General features: G+C 44.0%; 1 protein-coding gene across 4 annotated transcripts in view; it reads left to right on the top strand.

Annotated features, from left to right (window-relative positions):
- Positions 1-23,160, top strand: part of AFAP1 (actin filament associated protein 1) — a 551,057-nt gene that overhangs the window by 476,854 nt on the left and 51,043 nt on the right. For 2 of the 4 annotated variants that reach the window (XM_069632010.1, XM_069632009.1), the window contains exons 12-13: positions 14,049-14,166; positions 21,635-21,901. In XM_069632010.1, coding sequence (XP_069488111.1) covers positions 14,049-14,166; positions 21,635-21,901 — 385 coding nt within the window. The remainder of the gene's footprint in view (positions 1-14,048; positions 14,167-21,634; positions 21,902-23,160) is intronic. The other 2 variants (XM_069632011.1, XM_069632012.1) reach the window with 2 other exon arrangements.

Genomic DNA, 23,160 nt, shown 5'->3' with positions numbered 1-23,160 from the left:
TTAGGAAATAAGAGCAGCTTTCAAAGGTGTCTTTCTGTTTACCAAAACCTCCCTTTATTTTGGTCACAGCCAAGACCCTTTTGATGTAAGTTGTCTACTGACGGATGTATGTGTAGGTTTCTCTTAAAGCGACTGACAATTGAAGCTTTTCCTTTGCCGACATGTGTTTTGTGCCTCACTCACCACAGTGACCACGTTTTATAGTAGCAGAATGGAATTTGCACCCTCCATAAACACCTCCTAGCCTTCCTCATGTCAACAAATGGGACAATAGTTTAACCCCATCGCCGCATTCATGCAGTTAGGCCACCTTTAGAGAGAGAAATATTGAGGCTAACTTACCTACGCAAAGTAAACTCCTCCTCAGTGAGCCGCAATGGTTTGTGGCTGCCGCTAAGTATACCACACAGTCTTCTATTTTATTGTATTAGTCACTTCTACCACACTTAATGCCGGACCCCTCCAGTTTCTAATTGCTGGATCGGGTATCAAACTCTTTTTCCACAGCGTCATTCATTCGGGTTCCCTGTGCGAGCCCCTTTCCTTTCAACTAATATACCTGATATTTGTAAATACAGAGGCGCAATACCTGTTAATTCCTCAGAGCTGCCGACAACACACATAGGCCAGTGAGGATTTGTGACATAACTGAGCAGGCGCAGTTCACAGTCAAAGATACTGCTAGCATCCCCTTCCCAGCCTAATGAGTGCATTCCCTTTGTTTAAACATCTCCCCATATTGCATCTGAACCAAGAAATCTCCTGTACTTGAAACAATTCCCAGGGAGGTAGGAGATTGGGTAAAGCTTTGTTTGTAAATGTGGGTGGGTGAATGATTGTGGGTGGGTGAATGATTTATTGATAAAGCATACACAAATCAGGACGGTATAACATGACTGTGGGCCTCATTCCGCGGTTTGAGGTAGCCATGGTGCTGTTAGCACCATGGCTACCCCCAAACCGCATACCGGGTCTGGGTTCCCTGAATGGGGAAATACCGGGCCATTCCAACCTTGGAGGACCTGGGATTTCCCCATTCAGGGAACCCATCCCCATTCCCATTCAAGCCCCCATAGGGCTCAATGGGAATGGGGAGGGAGCGAACAACGGGCCCGTTGTTAGCTCCCTGGTCTGCTAGCGGGACCCGCTAAGGGCACATGGTTTTACCAGGCGCCCTTTGCAGATCCCGCAAGCTGACTTGTAATAGGGCGATAAGGGGTTAACGGCGCCGGCACCATTACCAGCGCCATTATCCCCTTACCGCCCAGCTCGGAATGAGGCCCTGTGTCTGCAACCTTTGGATCTCTAGATGTTTTGGACTAGAGCTCCCATGATTCCTCACCATTAACTCTACTGGATATGGACAATGGGAGTTGTGGTCCGAAACATCTGGAGAGCCAAATGCAGCAGGCCCTGCAATTAGATTCATTAACAATTGAGTTGGTTAACCAACGTCACTGGGATCGAGTAGGTGGGAGTTGAGTGATGACTTTGCAGAACGTAGAATCGGTAGTGTTGCGGCGCTGCCTCCTAGCCATGCCTGGAAGTTCACCTCTCGGTCAGAGCCACAGGGTGAGGCACTATGGGTATGCAGCCATTAAAATAAATGCTTGCATTATCGCTCCATATGCTATTGTCTGATAGGACAGCACTATTTTATACATCGCTTTACCGGCCCAAGACCGGCAACTCCAAAGTATGCAACAACCAAGTGTGCATTTCACCTTCATTGGGCATCGTCCGTGTGGAGTAGATGACTACCTTGCAAATAGAGTTTGGGCGCGTTTACCAAACACCATCAATATTATGAGGGGTTTAAACAAATGCAAGAAAAAAACTATGTAGTGTTAGTTGCTCATTTCAGAGTGTGACGTCATAGGACCAGCTCAGTTCTTGCATATTAGAGCAGGCACTCATCATTTTACTATATTCTGTGGCTGCCCTATGGTATTGCTGCTGAGTTGATTGAACGAGGCTCCCTTTTCAAATTAACTTTAGTTTTTTGTGTCGTCTAGAGGTCATTCTTTGTCAAAATCTACCATCACAAATGTTTCTGATGACACCTCCCATATGTAGGCAACTTGCGTACGATTGGATAGTAGTTAACGGTGGTACATTTTGATGGGAAGGTGTTGCCCAGTGCATAATAGCGGGTGGGCTGCAGCTACTTCTATTATGCACTAGTGGTTATTGAATATTCCCTGTCATGCATAGCACTGCCGAAGCGCACTGTGAAATGAATACAAAATCAGCTAGCACCTGAGGGAGCGATTCCCTCGTGGGGCCCCATCTTGTGTGGATGCCTCCAGGGCCTCTGTCACTGCAAGGACTCGGTGGTGCAAGGGACCCATATGGGTACGTGTCAGGAGCTGCAGGGAGGGTGGACTCTGATGTTTCTCACTTTACAACTTCACCAAGTGCCCTGATATTTTGGACATGTCTACACCGGGCATTCCCGTTGGAGCATTTTCAAATTGAACCAAGAGCTGCTAAAATATGACTCGTGCATCTATTCAGAACAGTTGCATCCCTATGCATGCATCAAGGCGGTGAACGACTGGGTGCAGAATGTGCATGTAAGGTACAACCTGGCTTCTCAACACATGACCAATCCTTGTCTGGTTCTAGAGACTCTTATTCCTTTCCCTCCTTGGACTTAACCCTCAAACCGGACCACAAACATTTAGAGAAAGATCCCCTTACACATTACAATGTATCTAAAAGAGGAATGCTCCCAAACAATTATTGGTCATTCATTCATATTTTAAAAATTCCTTCAGGGCACCACATTTAACAACGTGCATTGTAAACGTGAAATACACACAAATAAAATTGCTGTAGCCCTCGGCAGAACATTGCCTTGATGTTGATGCTGGAGCGCCTGACTGGGCCGTTCACCCAATGAAAGATATAGTCGCGACATGGGCCGGACCAGCAGATTCTTTAAGTAAAACATTAGTTTTAACCAGAACATCTATCGTATAAACACATACAAAGTAGCTGAGTACATACCTCAAAGGGCTTTTTAATTCATGAAACACTGAAATATTTGCAAGATAATAGAAAAGAAATCGGATGAGCCGGTGCCTGAGGCCACCTCGTCCACACCTTCCGATCGTGGAAATCCTCTCCAGGGTCTTCGTACACCTGAAAGCCTTTCATCGATCCACCAAATATTTGAAGGATGGCGCTCCCTGCATGCAGATCCGCCAGCACTAGATCTGTGAAGTTCAGGAGCATCCCAGATTGCCTTCCAGACTATACCTTAGTGTTCGGTCAAGCCTCCAATGGGGGGAGTTCCTTGCCGGGATTCCAAAATCAAAATCTTTCCCAAAATATTCTAGGACTAGCGTTGGAATAGTAAATTATGGCCTCCTAGAATATGCAATTAGAAGGGACAAACGTGTCTCGAGCGTTTTTCATTTACTCTTCAGTTTTAGAAACACTTTAAAAATCGCCCACCACATGGCCCCTGGGTTCTAAGTCTCACAGAAGCATGAGTGAGGGGACACTTTGGTACAGTGCCCTAGTGTTGTGACCTTACTCCTTCTGCTGTACACCAGCCGGACCCCCTGCACAACACTCCTAGCACCCCAAAATTCACATCCAACATATTTCAAATGACTAATCAACCAAATACACATATGCAAATTGCAGACTACCTTGGCTTATACCGTTAACTTCAGCAAAAGAAACAAACATACCCTGCAGGTTTGGTATATTTTACACATTTCTTCAACAACAAAACAAATCCTCCTCGTACGCGCATGGCTGCAATAATACACATTGAGAATAAAATCAAGTCCTTAAGTGCTCCTGTGTTGTCTGTACAGCAGAGTAACTGATCCGGTTTAATCAAGTAATTATCATTGAAGGGGTTATAGTGGTCTGTGTCTAAAGTAATTCTCCTCCAGCCTCTGAAAGGTAAATGCCTCCCCAGATGCTCTTCGCTCAGAGGGATTGCTTCATATTGGATCATTAGACATTCTAGTGTCCTCATGGCTCTGTGCCGGATGTGGTGAGCTTGTGTCCATTTAAGCGGTCGTTCGAAGCCACCAAATCTATTTTACTGAGTTTGATGGTTTTGTGGATTGTGTATTGTTGATTCACAGTGATCACATAGCCAGTTGGGCAAGTATAAGAACAGATACGCAGAACATTGGAGCAGCGTAATCGCAGGGAATTGCATATTTGCATTGATACCGCACCACGCAGCTCACACATTTAATAAAATGCACAAACTGGTGAAAGAATTCGACTTAAAATAGATGGGATGTGATGCCCAAGTTGCTCAATTTGCACAGAAATGCTCCAGCAGGTGCTTGCTCATTTGTTTGTCTGACAATAAGGTTTCTGTTTTTACAACAAGTATTGCTAGCTATGGAAGCAAGGGTAGAGCTCCTATGGTGGTGGAACCACATGGAAGCAATGAGCGGCAGAGACATTTTTGGGTCGGCTCTGGACAGAGTCAGATGCCAGCAGGCAAGATCGGGGAGCCAGATGCAGAGATGACCAAGGACTTCTGCCTATACAGACAGATTTTGATAACAGCAGAGTACCTCCCCGGCCTATCCAACGTGGTAGCCAACTGGATCTCGAGATACCTTATTAGCAACTGTGACAAAGTACATTTTGGCAATTCCAAGAGAATTTTTACCAGGAAGGAAAAGCATACTACTGTGATGTTGAAGAAATACAAGTCCATTTTCAGTGACTGGTAATTTCATGGCCTTGATATACTGATGAAAGGCGAGAAGGGTATAATGGCTCGAACCATTAATGCTGCAAGGAGAAGAATAGATGTATGAGGCGCTTGCAGAAAATCTAACCTCTGTTTGTTTAACTTTTATCAATCACTTGGTGCTGTAAACGAGACTTTTGCAAGGCCCTATAGTCAGGAGTGAGAAACTATATATCCTAAGGGAAACGTGTGGTTCCACCTAAACGCTAGACCACACTCTCTTATGGGTAGATGTGGTTGAGCAAAAAGGCCCTACTGCCGGGAACCGAGAAGGCTCGCGCATAGATGCAATTAGTCCCAATAGCCACACTACATATATATGTACTGGCAAATGTATACACTTTCTTGTAGGGTTACACATGGAACACAAAGTTCAAATAAGTACTTGAATTGTAATACACAGCACAGTATATGTATAAAAATAGTAGAGGGCCTTTATTAAGACACTTGAATACATATTAGGCTAAGGGGTGGGGAGAAAAAGGGACCCCAAGATATCAATAATATATTACCTCCGTAATGTTCACGACCCCCAAATGCCAATGCAGGACCTGTAATTGCCATAACCTCCAGTACAGAGTAGAATAATTAAGACACATATAGACAATATTACAAAGGGGTGTGGGAGCCCATCTACTGAGAACAAACATGGGTCAAATACCCTGTTCTATGGAATTGCTTCCACTCGGGCGGGTCTACAACTACGTTTTAGTTCACTGCACCCTTCACAGAGTAGCAATAACCATTTGCATATCAGTCTGTCCCACCCACAAGGGCAGTCTAGTCCTCTGGTCCTATTATACTCTTCTTTTTTTTTTTCCTGGTGATCTACTTGTACCTCTCATAGTCTGGCGGTCGATTTCGCTTCCAGTCACCCTTCTACAGTTTTAGCCACTTACCCCAGGTTATTTTTCGGCCACTCCAAAAACCTTTTGCAAGCTCAAAACCATGGTCTCATCACTCTTAGTTCTATTTCAGCACCAAATAGCCTTTCCAATGTTGTTGCAGCTGTCCCTCTGCCAATCAACACCTTCCCCCTTAGCCAGCCAGTCTTCCAAACAAGCAAACTAGCCATTTATTTCACATGTGTGCATGTTTATATTTATGTACGCGTGTTCACAACTACTGCATAACCTCATAATGGGCCATTCAGGAGCCTTTCCCGTACATACTTTACTTGGTATGAAGCTCTGTGCTTTAAATCTCATTGCGCTAAAAGGCACACTGCTCCCATATTTTTGTTGCCACCTGTATGCAACTCTAAATATATCATACTAGGCACAAAGCAACACTAAAAGTAACCTTTAACAGACCTCAACTATTCTAGATGCATGCTGCAAAACTGCAACCTTGTTAGAATATCACACCCATTCTTGTCCCATCATAACATTAATATGGTGTGCGCAACATGAACCTCTCCTTTCTTTTGAGATAAACATTCCATCTACCCCAACACTTGCCAGAGCCTAACCTCCCCCTCAGACAGTCAAAATGTCCACATGGCAGGTTTTGTGGCTGGGGGTAGTGCTTTACTCGAGTGAAGACTCCGGAGAGAGCTGGATCCCTCTGTTTAGTCCGAGAGAACCCACTACCTGACTGGTTTACTGTTTGCCACTGATATTGTTATGGGGCGATGCCCAGAATATCCAGGAACCAATTCCTAGTACCCTTGTCTAAATGATTAACGTTAATAACGTGTCTGCAATGTTTGATCATTAAAAAAGCCATTAACAATGGTAGTATAGTGCCTCTTTGTGCTTCTAAATAAGATACAAATCGTGCTCTCCTTTGTTTAGCATATATGTTTATTCTCCTGTAAAGAAAATATATGAAGATTAAAAACAGTATAGTCGAACAGTATGACATCTCCAATATTATCAATAACATAATTGATTAGAGTGCTAGCATCCTATTCTTCTGTGTAAGGTGAATGCATTTACTATTATACCACTTACAATGAAAATGGATCACATTTCCAAAGGAATCGACAATCTAAAATATGTATACATCGCTTTGTGTCTTGAATGTGAATACCAGGACACTTTTGTTGTGATTCCATTTGCCTTCTTTTTCATATCAAATGCAGACAAAGCTGTTGTATGCACTTTTCTGCTGGCACATAGCAAGCAGTGTGCTTTTCTAATTCGAAATTGTAATAGCCGAGTAATGTCGATGGACACTTTCTATGTCAGTGTGTGTTTGACTCTGTCAGATACACACATTTTGAACTTAATAGAGCTACTCAGTGGCAACACACATGTGTTGCTTCATTTTATACACAATAGTTTGTATTACATAGGTTCCGCTTAATAGTTAGCCTTAGTGTGTAACTCACTCAAAACAAGCATACACAGAATATTCAACAATTAGTGTAATGAAACCATACCTACATGATCTCAGCATATCCTTCAATAATTGGATACAATGAAACAAAAACTAGATAAAGTAACCTAACATATTTCAAATAGGCGGGAGTACAGTGAATTATTTAATTACACTAGGAGTAGATGCTAGAAATGCAGTCTTTTGTGAGAAACTAAAGGGAAACACAAATAATGGCAAAGGTCAGGTGAGCAGGTCAGGCTCTGGTGAGGCATTTGCATGACCAGAATGCCAACATGGTGGAGTTTACTCAAGACCATCTAGTTATAGTTATGGTACCTACAAGGAAGAGGGCCTTACAGGACAAATGGATTGGACCCTTCAGAGTTGTGGGAAAACTTGGCGAGGTCAATTATTTGGTGGGCTTAGGCAATCCTAAGGAGGCCCCCAGGGTCTTTCACACCAACCGTCTAAAATCCTATGTCTCTAGACCAGAACTGGGAGCTTTGCTTCTAGCCTCTGCTCAGGAGGAGAGTGAACCTCTGCCTGACCTCCTCAGGGGACAACCTTTAGATGGAAAAATAGGAGTTAATCTCTCTTCTAATCTGACACTGGATCAACGGGAGGAGTGCAAATCTCTGTTAAATCAGTTTGCCTCTCTGTTTTCACTATCACCAGGCATGACCCCTTGGGGCCAGCATGATATTGTCACTGGTGACTGTTTACCTGTTAAAAGCAGAGGTTCCAGAATGTCAAACCATGTAAGAACCGACATAAAGGAAGAGGTCAACAAGATGCTTGATCTCACGGTAATAGAGCCATCTACAAGTCCTTGGTGTAGTCCAGTTGTGCTAGTATCAAAGGCAGGATCCAAGGAGTTGAGCTTCTGTGTGGACTATAGAGTCCTAAATGCAGTCACCAAGACTGATTCCCATCCTTTACCTAGGACAGATGAGCTGGTGGAAACACTTGTTACAGCCAAGTACCTCAGTACATTTGACCTAACTTCAGGCTATTGGCAAATAGCTCTGAAAGACCATGTCAAGGAGAAACTGCATTTATTGCCCCAGCAGGCCTCTACCAGTTTAAGGTAATGCCTTTTGGATTAAAGAATGCACCTGCTTCATTCCAAAGGATGGTGAATCAAGTTCTGAATGGGATGGAAGACTTTTGCATGGCATACTTGGATGCCATTGCAGTGTTCAGCCCTACTTGGAAAGAACATGCTGACCGCTTAGGATATGTATGGTAGGCTCTTGAGCAGGCCCATCTGACCATAAAGGCAAGTAAATGTTAAATTGGTCAAAGCAAAGTGGTCTACCTTGTACATTAGGTAGGAGTAGGTGAAATAAGGCCATTGCCTAGCAAAGTACTAGCTGGACAAGAATGGGCCACCCCCACTACTCAAACCCAAGTGAGAGCCTTCTTAGGTCTCACTGGTTATTATAGGGACTTCATATATAACTATGGGACCATAGCTTCTCCCTTGAATGTGGTCTCCTCACCCAAATTCCCAAAGAAGGTCCGGTGGAATGAGGAGTGCACCAAGGTATTTGAAGGACTTTAGAAAGCCCTTTGTCAAGCTCCAGCCTTAAGAGCTCCTGACTACAGCCAAACCTTAATTGTGCAGAGAGACGCTTCCAATACAGGTATAGGTGCAGTTCTGACTCAGCTGGATGACAAAGGCAGGGAACACCCAATCTGCTTCATCAGCAGGAAGCTGAAGGAACCTAAGACAAGATGGGCAACCATAGAACGTGAGTGTTTTGCCATTGTGTGGTCTCTGAAGTTTAGACTAGACTTGTATGGATCTACTTTTGTGATTCAGATAGACCACCAACCCTTGGGATGGTTAATGCAGATGAAGGGGGAAAATCCTAAATTGTTAAGATGGTCAATCAGCCTACAGGGGTGTGATTGTACCATTGAACACAGGTCAGGGTGTAATCACCAAAATGCTGATGGTCCCTCCAGAATGTATGACCGACTGGAGTAAGGTGTTTCATCCAGGGGTGGAATAAATCCTCCTGTCCCTTAGTCTGGTGGGACGAGTGTTAGGGAGAATTCTCAAAAATGAACAATTACATTCACCTTAGAGACCCCCAGCAACTTTGCTGGATTTTGAGGACTTGATTTGTTTACCTGGAGAGAGTGTGAGCCTTTTTCCTACTCTCTCATGTATTTTGATACATGTTTTACCTCTGTGTTTTCTTTGGTTATGGAGTCTAAACAACTCCATGGGCATCATCTTTTCATTTGTGTCACACAGCACCCTCAGTGCAGTGGCACAGGGAAGCCTTACAGGCTTTCCCAAGGTTTAAATACCTTCTCTGGGATAAACTACTGTTTCCCAGAGTAAGTAAAGTGAAATTGACTTTACTAGTCTTTTAAATTCCTAGACCCAGCACACCATATCTTACAGTAGAGTGCTGGAGGGGTTACTTAGTATCCCCTGTGTCTAGATACTCATATAGCAGTCAAATGCTACCCTTTCCTCTCAGAATGGCTGGTGGCAGTGGTTTTACAACAAACTACCATGATTTTCCCGACCGTCAACTATTCGTAGGTCTGGTAACGTTAAATCTTGGGAGCCATGTTTTTCAAGGTGGCGTCTAAGCCCGTTCTGTAAAAACAGGTCCGGGTCTTCTTTTTTCACCTTTTCTCTTTGGAAAGGTCCGTCTAGAGTCTGTCTATGTACGCCAAACCATGTTTGGTCCGTTTGTTCCATCGCCTTTGGCGGACTTCAGGAGTGAAGACCGCCTCTGGCGCCTGAGTGTCTGGGATGGGCAGGAAGTGAGGGAGGTCCCCGAAACTCCCTGTGCTTAGTCTCTTAAGAGACCCAAATGCACTCTGTGGTGATTGGCTAGCTGACTGTCTGGCAAGGGCAGCCACCCTGCTGCCAGGCTGGAATGAATGGGAGAGAACTAAATAAAAGGTGAGTCTCTTGGCTTGGAAGGCAGAGTCGACCACTGGAACGAAAGAACCGAAGACGAGCTGGAAGAGGACAGCTGCTGCAACTCCTGGACCGTTGGTTTGCCAGGTGAAGCCCTGCTGCAGGTCCGGATCGGCAAGTTCATCTTGACAGAGAAGCCCTGCAAGGACAACTTCTCCCTTTGAGTTGATGAGACCAATCAACTCGACAATAAGCCATCTGGATACTAATCTCGGAGCTGGTTGTATTTTCCTCAGAGTGCTGCAGGAAACCGAATAACCAGGGAGAGGGACACCAGTTTGTGTGCTTTACTTAAAGCTACAGAAATATAAGTTGCCACTTGCCACTTTTTGACAAGTCCCAGTGCAGTGCAGGAGTACCCTGATGTCCTCCCCTTGTCCCTACGATGGAGGCACAGGGACAGCAAGATCTGAAGGAACTGCAAGGAACAGAAGTCGTCAGCTGCATCTTTTTATTCATTGCAAGGTACTGTGAAATCAGACAGAGTACTTACCTCTTCCAGTGAAAGTGCTTGAAATTTTCACAACTTGCAGGCCTAATCAGCTTGTGATCCAACATATGATTCTTCTTTTTACAAACTACTTCTAAGAACTTGTGCAGAGACTTTTCCGTTGAACTACCAGAACCGCTTTGTCCTATCCAAGACTTTAGCCCTTTGACTTTGGCCTACCCTATTGAATTGAATTGACTCTTCTGGTGAACTCAAAATATCTACACTGTCTGTCCAAGAATAATTGTAACCTTTCATGTTCTAATAACGTTTGCCTTTTTACTCCTCTTGAAAAGTATTCTGAAATAGTATTGAAGTATATGTGTGTGTGTGTTATATAATTTCCTCCTTCTTATGAATGTTTTATAACTTACAGATACATAAATTATTTGTCAAAGAAACCTTGAGTGTAAGAGTTTATTTGAACACTTGTTATTGTAGACCACTGTGTAACATCATTACTGCTGACATTACCCTCTTGAGATAAGCCTGGCTGCTCAGCGCTGCTACCAAAACTGTGTAGTACAGACTTATACCAAAGGTTGGTTTGCTTACACCTGTAGTCATAGTTGTGTGTAGTGGTCCCAAAGTGTACTGCATACAAACTCTGCCTAACACGTTTCAGTCTGCAGATACATGTCACTAGTTAGTAAAATAGAAACCACTGCCACCAGCTCCTCAAGTGAATTATGTAACAAAATTTTACATTAGGAATGGGTTAAAGGAGTTACTATGTAACCCCCCCAGCACTCCACATAGGGTGGTGTGTGCTAGACCCATAAAGTAAAGGTAAGTAATACAGGAGTCATCTTACTATTCTTGGGAACAGTAGTTCACCCAAGAAAATGTAGATAAACATTAAGAGAAGTCCAAGGGACATCTCAGTGGCACTTCACAAAAGGTGATGCCTATGGAGTTTACCAGACTTCAAATAACAGTAATGAACATACCAGAGCATTGTTCCTCCTCTACATAAATAAAGTGGGTTTATAGCCCAAGCATGGATTGTAAAGTGGTGATGTCAAAGTTTTAAAGAGTGCAGAGCTGCTTACTAATCATTCTTTTCCAACCGGTCCAAGTAGGTCAGATGGCTCACTGTCTGGGTCTATTACTCCTCTTAAAGAGGTTCTGTGGTGCCCCAGTGACTCAGACCCCAGGCCCAGGGCAATAGGAATACTCCTGTGTAGTGGTGAAGAGCATGAGACACCTTTCAGAATAGATCAATAAAGCATGTTGTGCTTGCATCCTGTGAGTATAAGAAGATTTAACCAGTTGTCCATGGCTGAAAAGCGCTGTCGTGCATGTGTCGAGCTGAAACTGAATAATTTATACACATTGACCATCAAGGATCATATATCTATAATAAATGTTAAACATCTGTATCAATTTAATTTCTATTTACATAGCCTATAATAGTTCATAATAAAGTACATTACATTTGCTCAAATGGATACTTTCTCAGTACCTCCTTAAACAATTGCAAAGTTAATTGGGCACATATTAAGTACAAGTGCATTCCAAATAAAATAAAAAAAACTTGAACAGGTCTTGCAGTCCTTCCTTTTGTGTTTCCTTTTAAAGTCCAGAAAAATAATGTATTATTGCAATTCAACCTTGGTAGTGAAATAAATATATTTGCCTAATATTCCCATTCTTTTTCTGCACAGCTCAATGTGCTCTTTCAAAATCTGCCTAATATTTCCTCCCAGGTGGCCAGGGGATGGCAGCTGCTACCTGATCCTAACCCTGGGGGCAGTATTAGCTGGGTGGATCACATTGGAGGAGAAGGGTTCCAAGGAGTAGGAGGACTCCTTTAGGAGAGACACAGTATTTGCCTTCCTCAGAGGGAGGGATTTCCATGATACCAGAATACCTCATGGCTTGTTGTCAAAGTGAGGCTGCCCTTTTCAAAACTATCCACTTTGGTAACAGTAGGAACTGTTATAATCAACATGGGAGCAATGTATATAAAAAGCATAGACTTAATACCTTTGCTTCTGATGATTATGATTCTCACTTTTGAGCTATGCGGTTAAGGGCCATCTATTTCCTACCCTAAAATCTTACCCTTAACCTGTATTTAATAAACAGGAGGAAGTAAATAAGGTTGGACTTGAAACTCGTGATATGAAAAGTAATTGGAGCATTGGGGACTTCAAGTCCCACAATACCCTAACTACTGGGATGAGGAAGAGAAGCTCAGAGGCACTAAACTGCAAGATGCAGTCTAGTGGTCCTAATGACCCCGACCTGAGCACAACGTTTGAATATAAAAGGCCCCCTCAGGTGCAGACTATGAAAACGAGAATATGAAGTTGCAGCAGGAGTTGTCAACCGCAGTTAGAGCAGCAGAATACTGAAGGCGCTGGAGCCACCGCTGTTATGGCAGCGGAGTTCGTTCCTTAGAGGGTCTTCATATTGGTACCCCTGAACTGCAAAAGTCATGCAGGGAAAGCAGTATTCTGACTGGTTGTGCCGTAGGTTTTTTGATGGGAATCTGGTTCTCTGTCTCTCTCTTGGTAGGCTTTCCTTCTGTTCCAATGGGTTCAGGAGTCTTAGTGGAGCTTGGCTGGGTGTCCCCCTTCTTGAGTTTCTATTTCTCTGAAAAGAGAAGACCGTGCCAGCAAATTGGGTCATAGGTATGGGGAGATGTAACTTGGCACTGAACATGAACAAACTTGCACGGAGAGGGGACAATAAGTGGCTCTGGATTCCTCCCTGGCGGTCCTCTCACCCCATGCTGAGAGGGGTGGCATCTTTCATTCGTACCTTATCTGATAGCCATATGGACCTTCAAATGTTAATCCATTGTACCAACTCGACATACTATTTACGCCTAATCCAATCAATCCTATCACAACTTGAATTTTGTGAAATTATTTTAAAATGCCAATGACCATGAAATGTAATCGGGCTTTCCGAACGCATGGAATAAAGACCAGAACTAATTATACACTGTGACCTTCCATCATCAAAAACTTTGATAATGCCCTAACTGTGGATTATCTGGAAGAACAACAAAAAAACGACTTTAGATTTGGAAAGTGGAATAGTTTCTGTGCAACTGTTTGCAAGACTTAGCTCGGTCATAACTGATGCATGAAACCTGACTACCACAGCCCCACAAAGACCACTGACATAACTGGCTGCAGAGGTAACTCTATAGGACGGGCCAGTTATTTTGTGATGACCACCAACACATCTTGCTGCAACTGTCTGGTACCAAGCCCGCAATCCTCGCAGTTGTGCTACCTGCGTTAGCAGTCCCAGTAAACAAGACTAGTACTGTTCTCATGGAGGGTAAACCAAAGAAATGCCATTGTCTGTGTTACCCAGCAATCCTTCCTTTAATTGCATTGAACACAAACAATCTACATTTAGTCCCTTACAATTCCCATGTTTACTCTGGAAAATTCTGTCTGCCCTATTTTTTGCTATTGAAATGTCATGTTGTACCAACTGGAATACAAGATTAAACAAAAACAGGGACACTGGTGAATTTGAAGTAGCAATGTTCTAAACTTAAGGCGTTTTTCTTTCAGTTTTATGAACAGAAGAGGTGTTTCCACGTATCCCTACCGAGAAGCCCCTACAAATGGCTATGCATGTCCTAGTGGAACAGCACTTCATTACGATGATGTCCCTTGCATAAATGGACTGGTAATATGATTGTTGTGGTTTGTGTGTAAACGTCAATGTATCTTTAAGTTGTAGTACTTGATTATACTATTCATTGACTGCCACCACCTTTATGTCGAACATTTATGGACTGAATTCATAATGAGACACTGGTTATTTCATCCCTGGTTTTGATATTTTGGAGGCCTCTTTAACCAAAGCCATTGACTGACAACAAACATGTTCTTAGCGGCACACATCTGTTTTTCCCCCAGCTACAAGCCTTGAATGGTTTTTCACAATTTCTAATGGATTGTCCTCCCACATATTCTTTATCTTGGATAGATTGTTCAACATGGGTTGACTTATGGAGACTTTTTCCCATCATGGACTCTTCACTGCTACACTATGCAATTCTGGAAGTGAATAGCAGCTATATTATCACCTCTTATCGCACCAGAGCATGATTTCTTTTTTAGCCTTAATACTCTGCACGCTTCAATAAACTCACCTTGAGTCATTTGATTCCATACAGAAAAAATGTAAATACATTGACATATCCACTCCCAAATTATCACCGTTCAAATGTTACATTATTGACTTCAGTTCCAAGAGCCATATTACGTTTGGTGTAGTGACGGGGATGGTCACAATGTCAGATAGCGTGGTTTATGTCAATGCATGACTCCGAAGGCTTTCTGCCAATCTGCTTTCATGTACCTGGGAAGTGCACGCTCAAAACGTACATTTTTGAAGGCCACTGAGAAAGGGCTGACGGACCAAGATCTTCAGACAGAGTAGCGGAAGAGATGCAAAAAGCACAGAAAAGTTCCTCATTCGATCAGTGAATCTCATTGTTCCTCCTAGCCGCCCTCCAAGAAAAAGAAACTGCATTAGAGCAAGGATACCTCATTGGAGTAGCCTCCTGAAAGGGATCTGGGAAGGTTTCTACCATCTTCCTCCTCAGAGGAGCAGTGGAAGCAATACAGGCTCCATGTGGTAAAGATGTTCACCAAATCCAATACCCCATACCCAAGAGCTTGAGATCGAAGTTCAACGGGGTTACCGCTCATATCATATCGACACATCTTATCATGGCCGACCACTCAACTTCGACACTCTGCATTGACCCATAAAGGTCAGCCATCAACACTGCGAATGATTCCATCAGAGTTAAAGTTAATGTGTACTCAGGAAGCATGAAGTGTCTTCTTTTTAGATCCATGCAGTCTCTTTTCATTGAGGAAGGCCTGTTTGGCATCGAGCCTGCTACTTACAAGCATGGGTACTTCCCCAAAGAGTTCATCTCAGATGAGGCTCGAACATCTGATTTGGCCTCAAATTTAAAAGATGTGAGCTGTCACAGCGCCTCACACAACCTCAACGTTATGCAGGCAAACCCTGATGAACACCCAATCGCCAGCTATCATCGCACCATGGCAAAGGTGGCAGGGTATCTCGGGTAAGGTTCCCCAACAAGGAACATTTTATAGTGTAACCTAACAGACATACAAGATAAAGGACCTTTTAAGGAGTTTGTATTGCTATTTAAGGCTGCCTAAAAAGACTAGATTTTGGAATTGGCCTTGTTCCTGGCCATTGACATGGCCAGAACCTATTAAAAATAATACAGGCCTGCACCGTTGGACCTGCATTTTCTATCCAAACATTGCATGCCTCTGGTGCAGGTGGCTACAGCCTCGCAACAGGGAAAATAAAATGCACAGCCTCGCAACAGGGAAAGTAAAATGATAGTCACCATGACCAAAGGGGGTTTTGCCTCGGGAAGTGTCACTGAAGACAATTATTTCCTCGTGGGCCCTTACAAAATACTCCCTGTGGCAATAATTTCAGAAGCAACATTCTTGGTTGAGGACTTGGGCTCACCCCAGCTATCCAAGCTATAATAATGAACATGCCCTCCACTGGAGTTCACTTGTTCGGATCCAATAATAGTGAATCCCTAGCCACAGCTTAGGGGAGCAGCTATACAACCATCTAGGAAACCTGCTACAGCTCCTACCTTGAAGGTTCTACCTTTTCATTACTTTTCAACTGTTGGCCTGATGGGAAGAAACCAGGCCAGTCAAAAGGCAATACCAAAGGCCTGGAAGAGGTAGAGGTGGAAAAGGAGTCCAGTCCACAACTGCTATAGTCTCCTCCTCCTCTATTGAAATACTGCTTTAAGTACTTCTCCCATACTGCTCCAGTGGAGTAGAAGGCTATGCAGTGTTCTGAAGAATGGTTTGCAATTCCTCGGATGCATGGGTCTGCCAAGTGGTGTCCCAAGGCTTCTACCTTCTCTTCATGCTTTGTCCACTGACTTGCCTCCTTTCGGGTCATCATCGGCATCCAGCCCACTTTCTCCTGCAAGAGATCAACTTTCTGCTGGACAAAGCAGCCATAGAGCTGCTGCCTGCATCAGGAAACGGCCGAGGGTTCTCCAGCTGGTCAAGTGGCACAGCGAGTAGAGCGCTCGCTTTGACATCAGTGCAGAGCCTGCTAACGCAGGTTCGAATCCCGGCGGGGCCAAACTCAGCCTTTCATCCTTCCGAGGTCGATAAATGAGCACCACACACTGTGGGTAATAATATGCAGCGCTCCGATACCTAAGGATTCGTAGCGCTATATAAGTGCCAAATTATTTATTATTATTATTATTATTATTATTTATTTGCATTGCTTTCTGGTCCTGAATGACTGATGACTGCACCCCAACTTGGTTCTGCAGCGTTTGAACAAGTTTGTCAGGAAAGACAAAATGGTGCCTTTGGCACACTTCGTAGAGGGCCTGGAGTGCCTGGATTGGTTGATATCACTGCAACTTCAGAACGCTTATGCGATGTCCTGATACATCCAAAGCACAGACAATACCCGTGACTTGTGAGTGACGGCACCCATTACCAGTTTTGGGTCCTTTCTTTCGGCCTGACATCTGGCCTAAGGTGCTTCACTAAGATCGGTGCTGGCAAATCGCAATAGAGGGCGAGTTCATATATTCCCCTACATGCTCAATTAGCTCATCAGCGCTCATTTTCCAGCCAAAGCAGGCTGTGGACTATCAAAACCACACCCACAATCTCCTGCACAGATTGGGCTTGTCCCTGACCTTCAATAAATCACAGATGATGCCTTCACAAATACTCCAGTTTATTAGAGCGGTCCTGGAGTCTAACCTGGGAAGGCTTTTTCTTCCCAATGACAAAGTCGAGATCAATTGGACATGTCATCCCGAAAATTCCAGAACCCCAATCTGCCAGCTTCAGACTTTCTTTGGATGTAAGGTCTTGGCTGGCTGAGTGTTCTTGGTGCCAGAGAATCGTATGAAGAAGATATCGCTTCAGTGGCTTCTCAGATCACAGTGGACACATTTCTTATGCAGTATGATGCATCTCTAGGAGAGTCTGATTCTGGTCATACTGGCACTGATGCTCTTCCCCTGCTTTGAAGGTGCCAGGAAACAGCTAAGAAGTGTTTTCATAGCTGCTCCTGGAGAATGTTCTCCGCTTAGTTTTCAGTTGTCACAAGCCTTGTTCTTCCTTCTCTGCTACACCAACCCTGTCAGGGGCTCAAATATTAACTATTAAAGGCTTCTCAGCTGCACTGAGTATTTAAAATGCACACTAGCACAAGGCCTTTATTTTGCAATCCCCATGGCCATTCAGGTTCTCGGGTAATCCATGAATTTGTTTCCACCTGTGTAGATTATCATCCATTCCTGCAACCTTAACTTTGTACTAACCTTCTTGATAGGAGCACTATTCAAACAAATGCACTCCCATTCTGCACAGCTTTTGCAATGGAAAACAATATTTCTTGTTTGAAGGAAAAGTGTGTGAGTTGCAGGCCCTTTCATGATGTCCTCCTTATCTCACCTTCTCTATGGAAAATATAATTCTCACATAAGACCATCTTTCCTGCCGAAAGTTGTTAAGAGATACAACTACTGTTATTTTACCCTCCTCCTCACTCATCAAAGGATGAAGAAAGATTTCACAGGCTGGGTCCAAAGAGACATGAGCTTCTATGTGGGTAGGATCTGAGAGTGCAGGCAAGCTGACTCACTTTTACTTAACTATGCAGGGGCAAAACTTGGTAATGCGGTTGTACAACATATTTTGTCATGATGGATCCTGCTCTGCTTAGCTGAGTGCTAATCTTTAGTGGGCAATTGGAGCCTGATGTTCTTAAGGCCCACTTGAATCGATAACCTGCAGGTACCTCTGCTCTGCATAGTATTTGTATTTTGTATTTGTTTTATTTGTAACGCGCACCTTCAGGCCCAAAGGCATCCGGGCGCAACTTTAGACATTATGCATACATATATTCAGATTTTAAGACAGTGCAAGTATACAAGACATACAGTAATATACATATTTACAGCTCGGAGGTTAAGGCTGGTGTATTCCTGGGAGAGGCTCCCAGGAGCGTAAGGCCGGGTTTCAAGGCTGGTTGAAGAGCCAGGATTTTGTTTTGGATTTGAAGGCAGTAAAACATTCTTCAGATCTGATGGTAAGGGGGAGGGCATTCCAGAGTTTGGAAGCTAGGACGGGGAAGCTAGATCCACCCGCTTTTTGTAGTTTGAACCTGGGGATGGTTAGACAGTGGGTCTGGGCAGTTCTTTGAGGGTGGGTAGGCGCGTGGCGGGATATCCAGCTGCAGAGGTACAGAGGGGGCTGGTTAGCTAGGCATTTGTGGGTAAGACCTAAGGCTTTCAAGGTATTTCTCTGTTTGACCGGTAGCCAGTGTAGGTTTGATCTAGATTCCGAGATGTGGTGGTTTCGCTGGATGTTTAAGGCCTCTGACGGCGTTATTCTGGGCGATTTGCTGTTTGTTCATGTTCTCTTGTCTAGTTCCTAGGTAAAGGGCGCTCCCGTAGTCGATTTTGGCCATGATGAGAGTTCTAGCCAATGTGACCGTATTTGGGGTTGTCAGAAATGGCCTGCAAGCTGCAATGAGTTTGCAGGTGTATGCTGAGGCCGATCTGACTGCATTAGTTTGTCGAGATCGGGATAGGGTGGCGTCAAGATAGACGCCTAAGGTTTTGGTTTCTTTCGAAACTTGGATGGTGTTGCCATCAATGATAAATGATTGGTAGGACGGCTCAAGTTTACTAAGACGTTGCGTAGTGCCCAAGATGAGGAGCTCAGTCTTGTCATCGTTGAGGCATAGCTGGTGTTCTGCCATCCAGGCTTGGATGACCAGGTAGACCTCGTTCAGGGCCTTAGTGTCAGCCAAGTAGTCTCCAGTGATAGGAATGAGTATCTGGGTGTCATCAGCGTAATTCGGATAGGAGACACCCAGATAGTCAAGTACATCAAAGAGCGGTTTTGTAAAAACATTGTAGAGTGTTGGCGACACACAAGAGCCCTGAGGGACGCCGCAGAGAATGGGAGAAGGATCTGCAGCTGCAGATTGAGAAAAGACCCGCATAGATCTATTACTCAAGAATGATTTGATCCAGGCCGTAGCAGATGCCGAGAAGTGGGCGGCGGAGTGAAGATGCTTGCATAAGATTTGATGATTGACCAAATCGAAGGCCGCAGAGAGGTCGAGTAGAAGTAGCAAGGCAAGTTTGCCGTTGTCTTTTAGAACTTCAGTTTGAGTTTTTAAGTCAAGTAAAGCTGTCACTCTTCCGTGTTTGGGGCGTAAACCGGATTGTCTAAGACCTAGAAGATTATTGGCTTCCAAGTACTCTTGGATTTGCAAGTATGCTGCACGGTCTAAAATTTTTAGCAGGAACGGGACAGTCGTAATGGGTCGGTAATTGGTAGGTATGCTAGGGTCAAGGGAAGGTTTTTTGAGCAAGGGGATCACCCATGCATCTCTAAGGTTGTCGGGGACAATTCCTGTTTTAAATGAGGCGTTGATAAAGGATGTGATAAATGGGGCCAGGTCGTGGGCAGAGTCCTTGATAATTAGGGCAGGGCAGGGATTACCCTGGCAGTTGGATGGTTTGATCCTCAGGATGATGTTTTCCACCTCCGTAGTAGTGAACGGTGAGAAGGCAAACCGTTTGAGGTTGGGCAAGTCAGGGGAGAGGGCCTCAGCTGGGGTAGGAGGGTGATTGTCCAATTTTAGGCTGTCTTGTTTAGCAGTGATTTTAGATTGAAGCATGGTGATTTTATTCAGTAACGCTGCCTGAATGTTAGCACACCATTTGCTGTCTTGTAGGGTAGGGTGCTAGTCTTAGACATTTGCCAAGCTGCAGCTTAGTTAATGTAACAAACCTTTGCCAAACACTATAATTTGGACTCCCTCTCTGATCCTGGCACCTGGTTTGGCAGAATACTCCAAGACATTTTTGAGCATGAAATATTCTCGACATCCTTGTTCTCCCCGCTTCCTTAGACAGAAGTGCTGCTACAGGAGCCGTTCCAAGATGAAGAATCTGTGGGAGGACACAATACATTAGAAGAACACCTTGCTTCCCTCTGGCAGTGTTCTTTCTGATGGATGTTCCTGACACCGATTCTTCCTCCTCAGATCCTGCCGCATCAGTGCGTCCCACAAGTGGCCGAGCACAGGGAATGCAGGGGAAATTGACGTTAAGGCACGAGGTGTGTATATAGCTGTGTATATATAGTTGTTTATATATTGGTGTCTCTTCCAGAGTAATGGCATAGCAGTGGCAAGAGACTTGAACACTGGAGTTGCCCTGTGCCCCCGGATGGGATAAGGTTTTTGGTTCAGCTGACACTGCAGATTAGATCCAAGAGATAGAACATTGCCAAAGCTAACAAAGTTCTAGTTCTACACATTTTAAGGATTCATTGGTATTATTTCGCACACTGGATTAATGCAACAGCATTATTTGGGATGTGCAACTGTTCTGCCTGGGTTCCATATTGAGTGGTCCCCCTGCTCACCAGAGTTGACATGTAGTCCTTTGCTCGTGGTCCCTCCCAGGCAATACAAGATCCTCCACTTCCCATTTTCTGGCTCTTCTTTCTGAACAACCAATCCCAAAGTCCCATGTTGACGAGGTCCATATTATCATTTGCGTTGGTTTCACCAGCAGATGGGGTGCGCGTTCTGACTGCTGGCGCACCACCCGCCACCTGCAACTCACTCCACTGTAAAACAGAAAACGGACCTCTGTCCTAGGAGACTTTTTCACTTATTTCCGTGTACCTTGCTCCCATTCTTGGCATGTGACAAAACACTAAGAAAAACATATGTGGAGAGCTACTGTTTGCTTAAGTTGCATTTTAAAAACCCTTGGGAACCCTGAACAATTAAAACGCATGTTCGTGTTCATGAGCACGTGTTTCAAATGTTATGCTTATGAAACTAATTTGAAGTGTTTTTTAAAAAATAAAAGTCAGTAATGATTTTCATGTTTATTAAAGATACAAACCGATAAAATGTATGAGCTTGCTTTGTATAATGGCATGTTGGTGGCGGTTTTGTCTGCTGAATATAACATTCTGCTTTGTGTGTTGTCTGCTGAATCTAGCACATGCTCTGCATGACATTAACGCTAACCGTGCAAGTGTGTGTATTGCAGTGGGATCACGAAGATGGCCTTCCTGCGTCACTTAACAGGCTCGCGGGCGAAGAAGCGCTTTATGATAACGCAGGCCTGTACGATAACTTGCCGTCTCCGAAAATCTTTGCACGCTATCCTCCAGCCGACCGCAAAGCCAATAGGTTTTCCTCTGACAAATTGTCTTCTAACCATTACAAATCTCCTGTCTCCTCCAATCTGTCCTCTGCACAGTCTGTTACTAACACCTCTGCTGTGGGGCGGGCCTCTGTCGGGCTGCACTCTCAGGTACAATGTTTAAATATGTTCATTTCTGCTTCTCACAACCTCTGTCAATTCTCATTTTTGTGTGTGTGTGTGTGTGGATTTTCACATTGTAACCAGAGCTGTTAGTGGTATGTGCCCAGTTGCTGGTCTGCCTTTAAATGAACAACAATATGGAGGGAGGTTTGTAAATTAAGGATCTGTCTATGCCTACTAAATGAGCTGTCTTGCCTGGTTTCTGAAAACCCATAGTTCAGAAGCATTTCTGAATGCTAACTGGCTGTTTGGAAGTAGGGAAAGTCTGGGGGTTTAAAAAGAACATGTTTTAAGAGCCAGCTGCTCCTGCAAGTCTGTACCAGAACATCACGCTGGTCGGACGTCTTCTAATCTAATGCAAAAAAAACAAATGTGTGGTCATACATGAAGGCATAATCTTGTTATTTTACAGCTCTAGCTTCCAATTCTTCATTTTCTTTTTTGTGAAAAACATGTTATTTGTTTTAACACATTAATAACGCTGTTTTCTGAGAAAAAATGAAGTTTCCCAATCTATTAACGGTAAGGTGCACCGCAATAAAATATTCCAGCATTGGAATCAAAACTGCCTGCAATGCCTTAGCCGTGTTGTCAAATGTCGAATCATAAACATCTATTTTTCTTTAGATGCCAAGGTGTATTGCGTGATTCATGGCATTTTTGCCTGTATTTGTCGGTGTTCTCAAATGCCAACTTGCTAGTGTTTGTCCCCATCCTCCAATTCTACAAAACACTAAATACTTGACTCTTTCAACAATACCTGCCGGACTAATAATACCGCCCACCCTCGACCAACAGTACTGAGCTACCATATAAAGTACCAAGCCCAATGCTGGCACCCTCCCTTTGCAAAGCTTTGTTACTCTTGAGCTAGGTTTGCACTGTATAACGTAGTGTTGGTGCCTCTAGACATGTGATGGTGGAAACTCTGTGGGAAGAAGCAGATCGAGAACGCAAGACGTGATGGGTCGAGAGCAATAGTTCAACACTTCTTGAACACAGATGATGTGCTGTGCAGAAATCCAGCATCTGCTCCTTCCCCTTTTCTTCCGGCATGCTGCTAATGGCGGCCATCTTCGTAAAGGATGTTATGCTGAAATAAGCTAAGTGGGGGAGGAGGCAAACAAAAAAAACGAGGACGGAGGGTGGAGGGAAGATGGCGGCGGGGGGAGCCAGCCATCAGGCGGCATTTAACATGGGTTTGAATGAAGGGTATGAACCAGGAATCGATTGGCTGCGAATATCAG

Source organism: Ambystoma mexicanum, chromosome 6q, assembly GCF_040938575.1.
Source record: "Ambystoma mexicanum isolate Mex_15411 chromosome 6q, UKY_AmexF1_1, whole genome shotgun sequence".
In the NCBI taxonomy this organism is placed as follows: Eukaryota; Metazoa; Chordata; class Amphibia; order Caudata; family Ambystomatidae; genus Ambystoma; species Ambystoma mexicanum.
The sequence above is the reverse complement of the archived record's forward strand: the minus strand, read 5'-3'. Positions and strand labels throughout refer to the sequence as shown.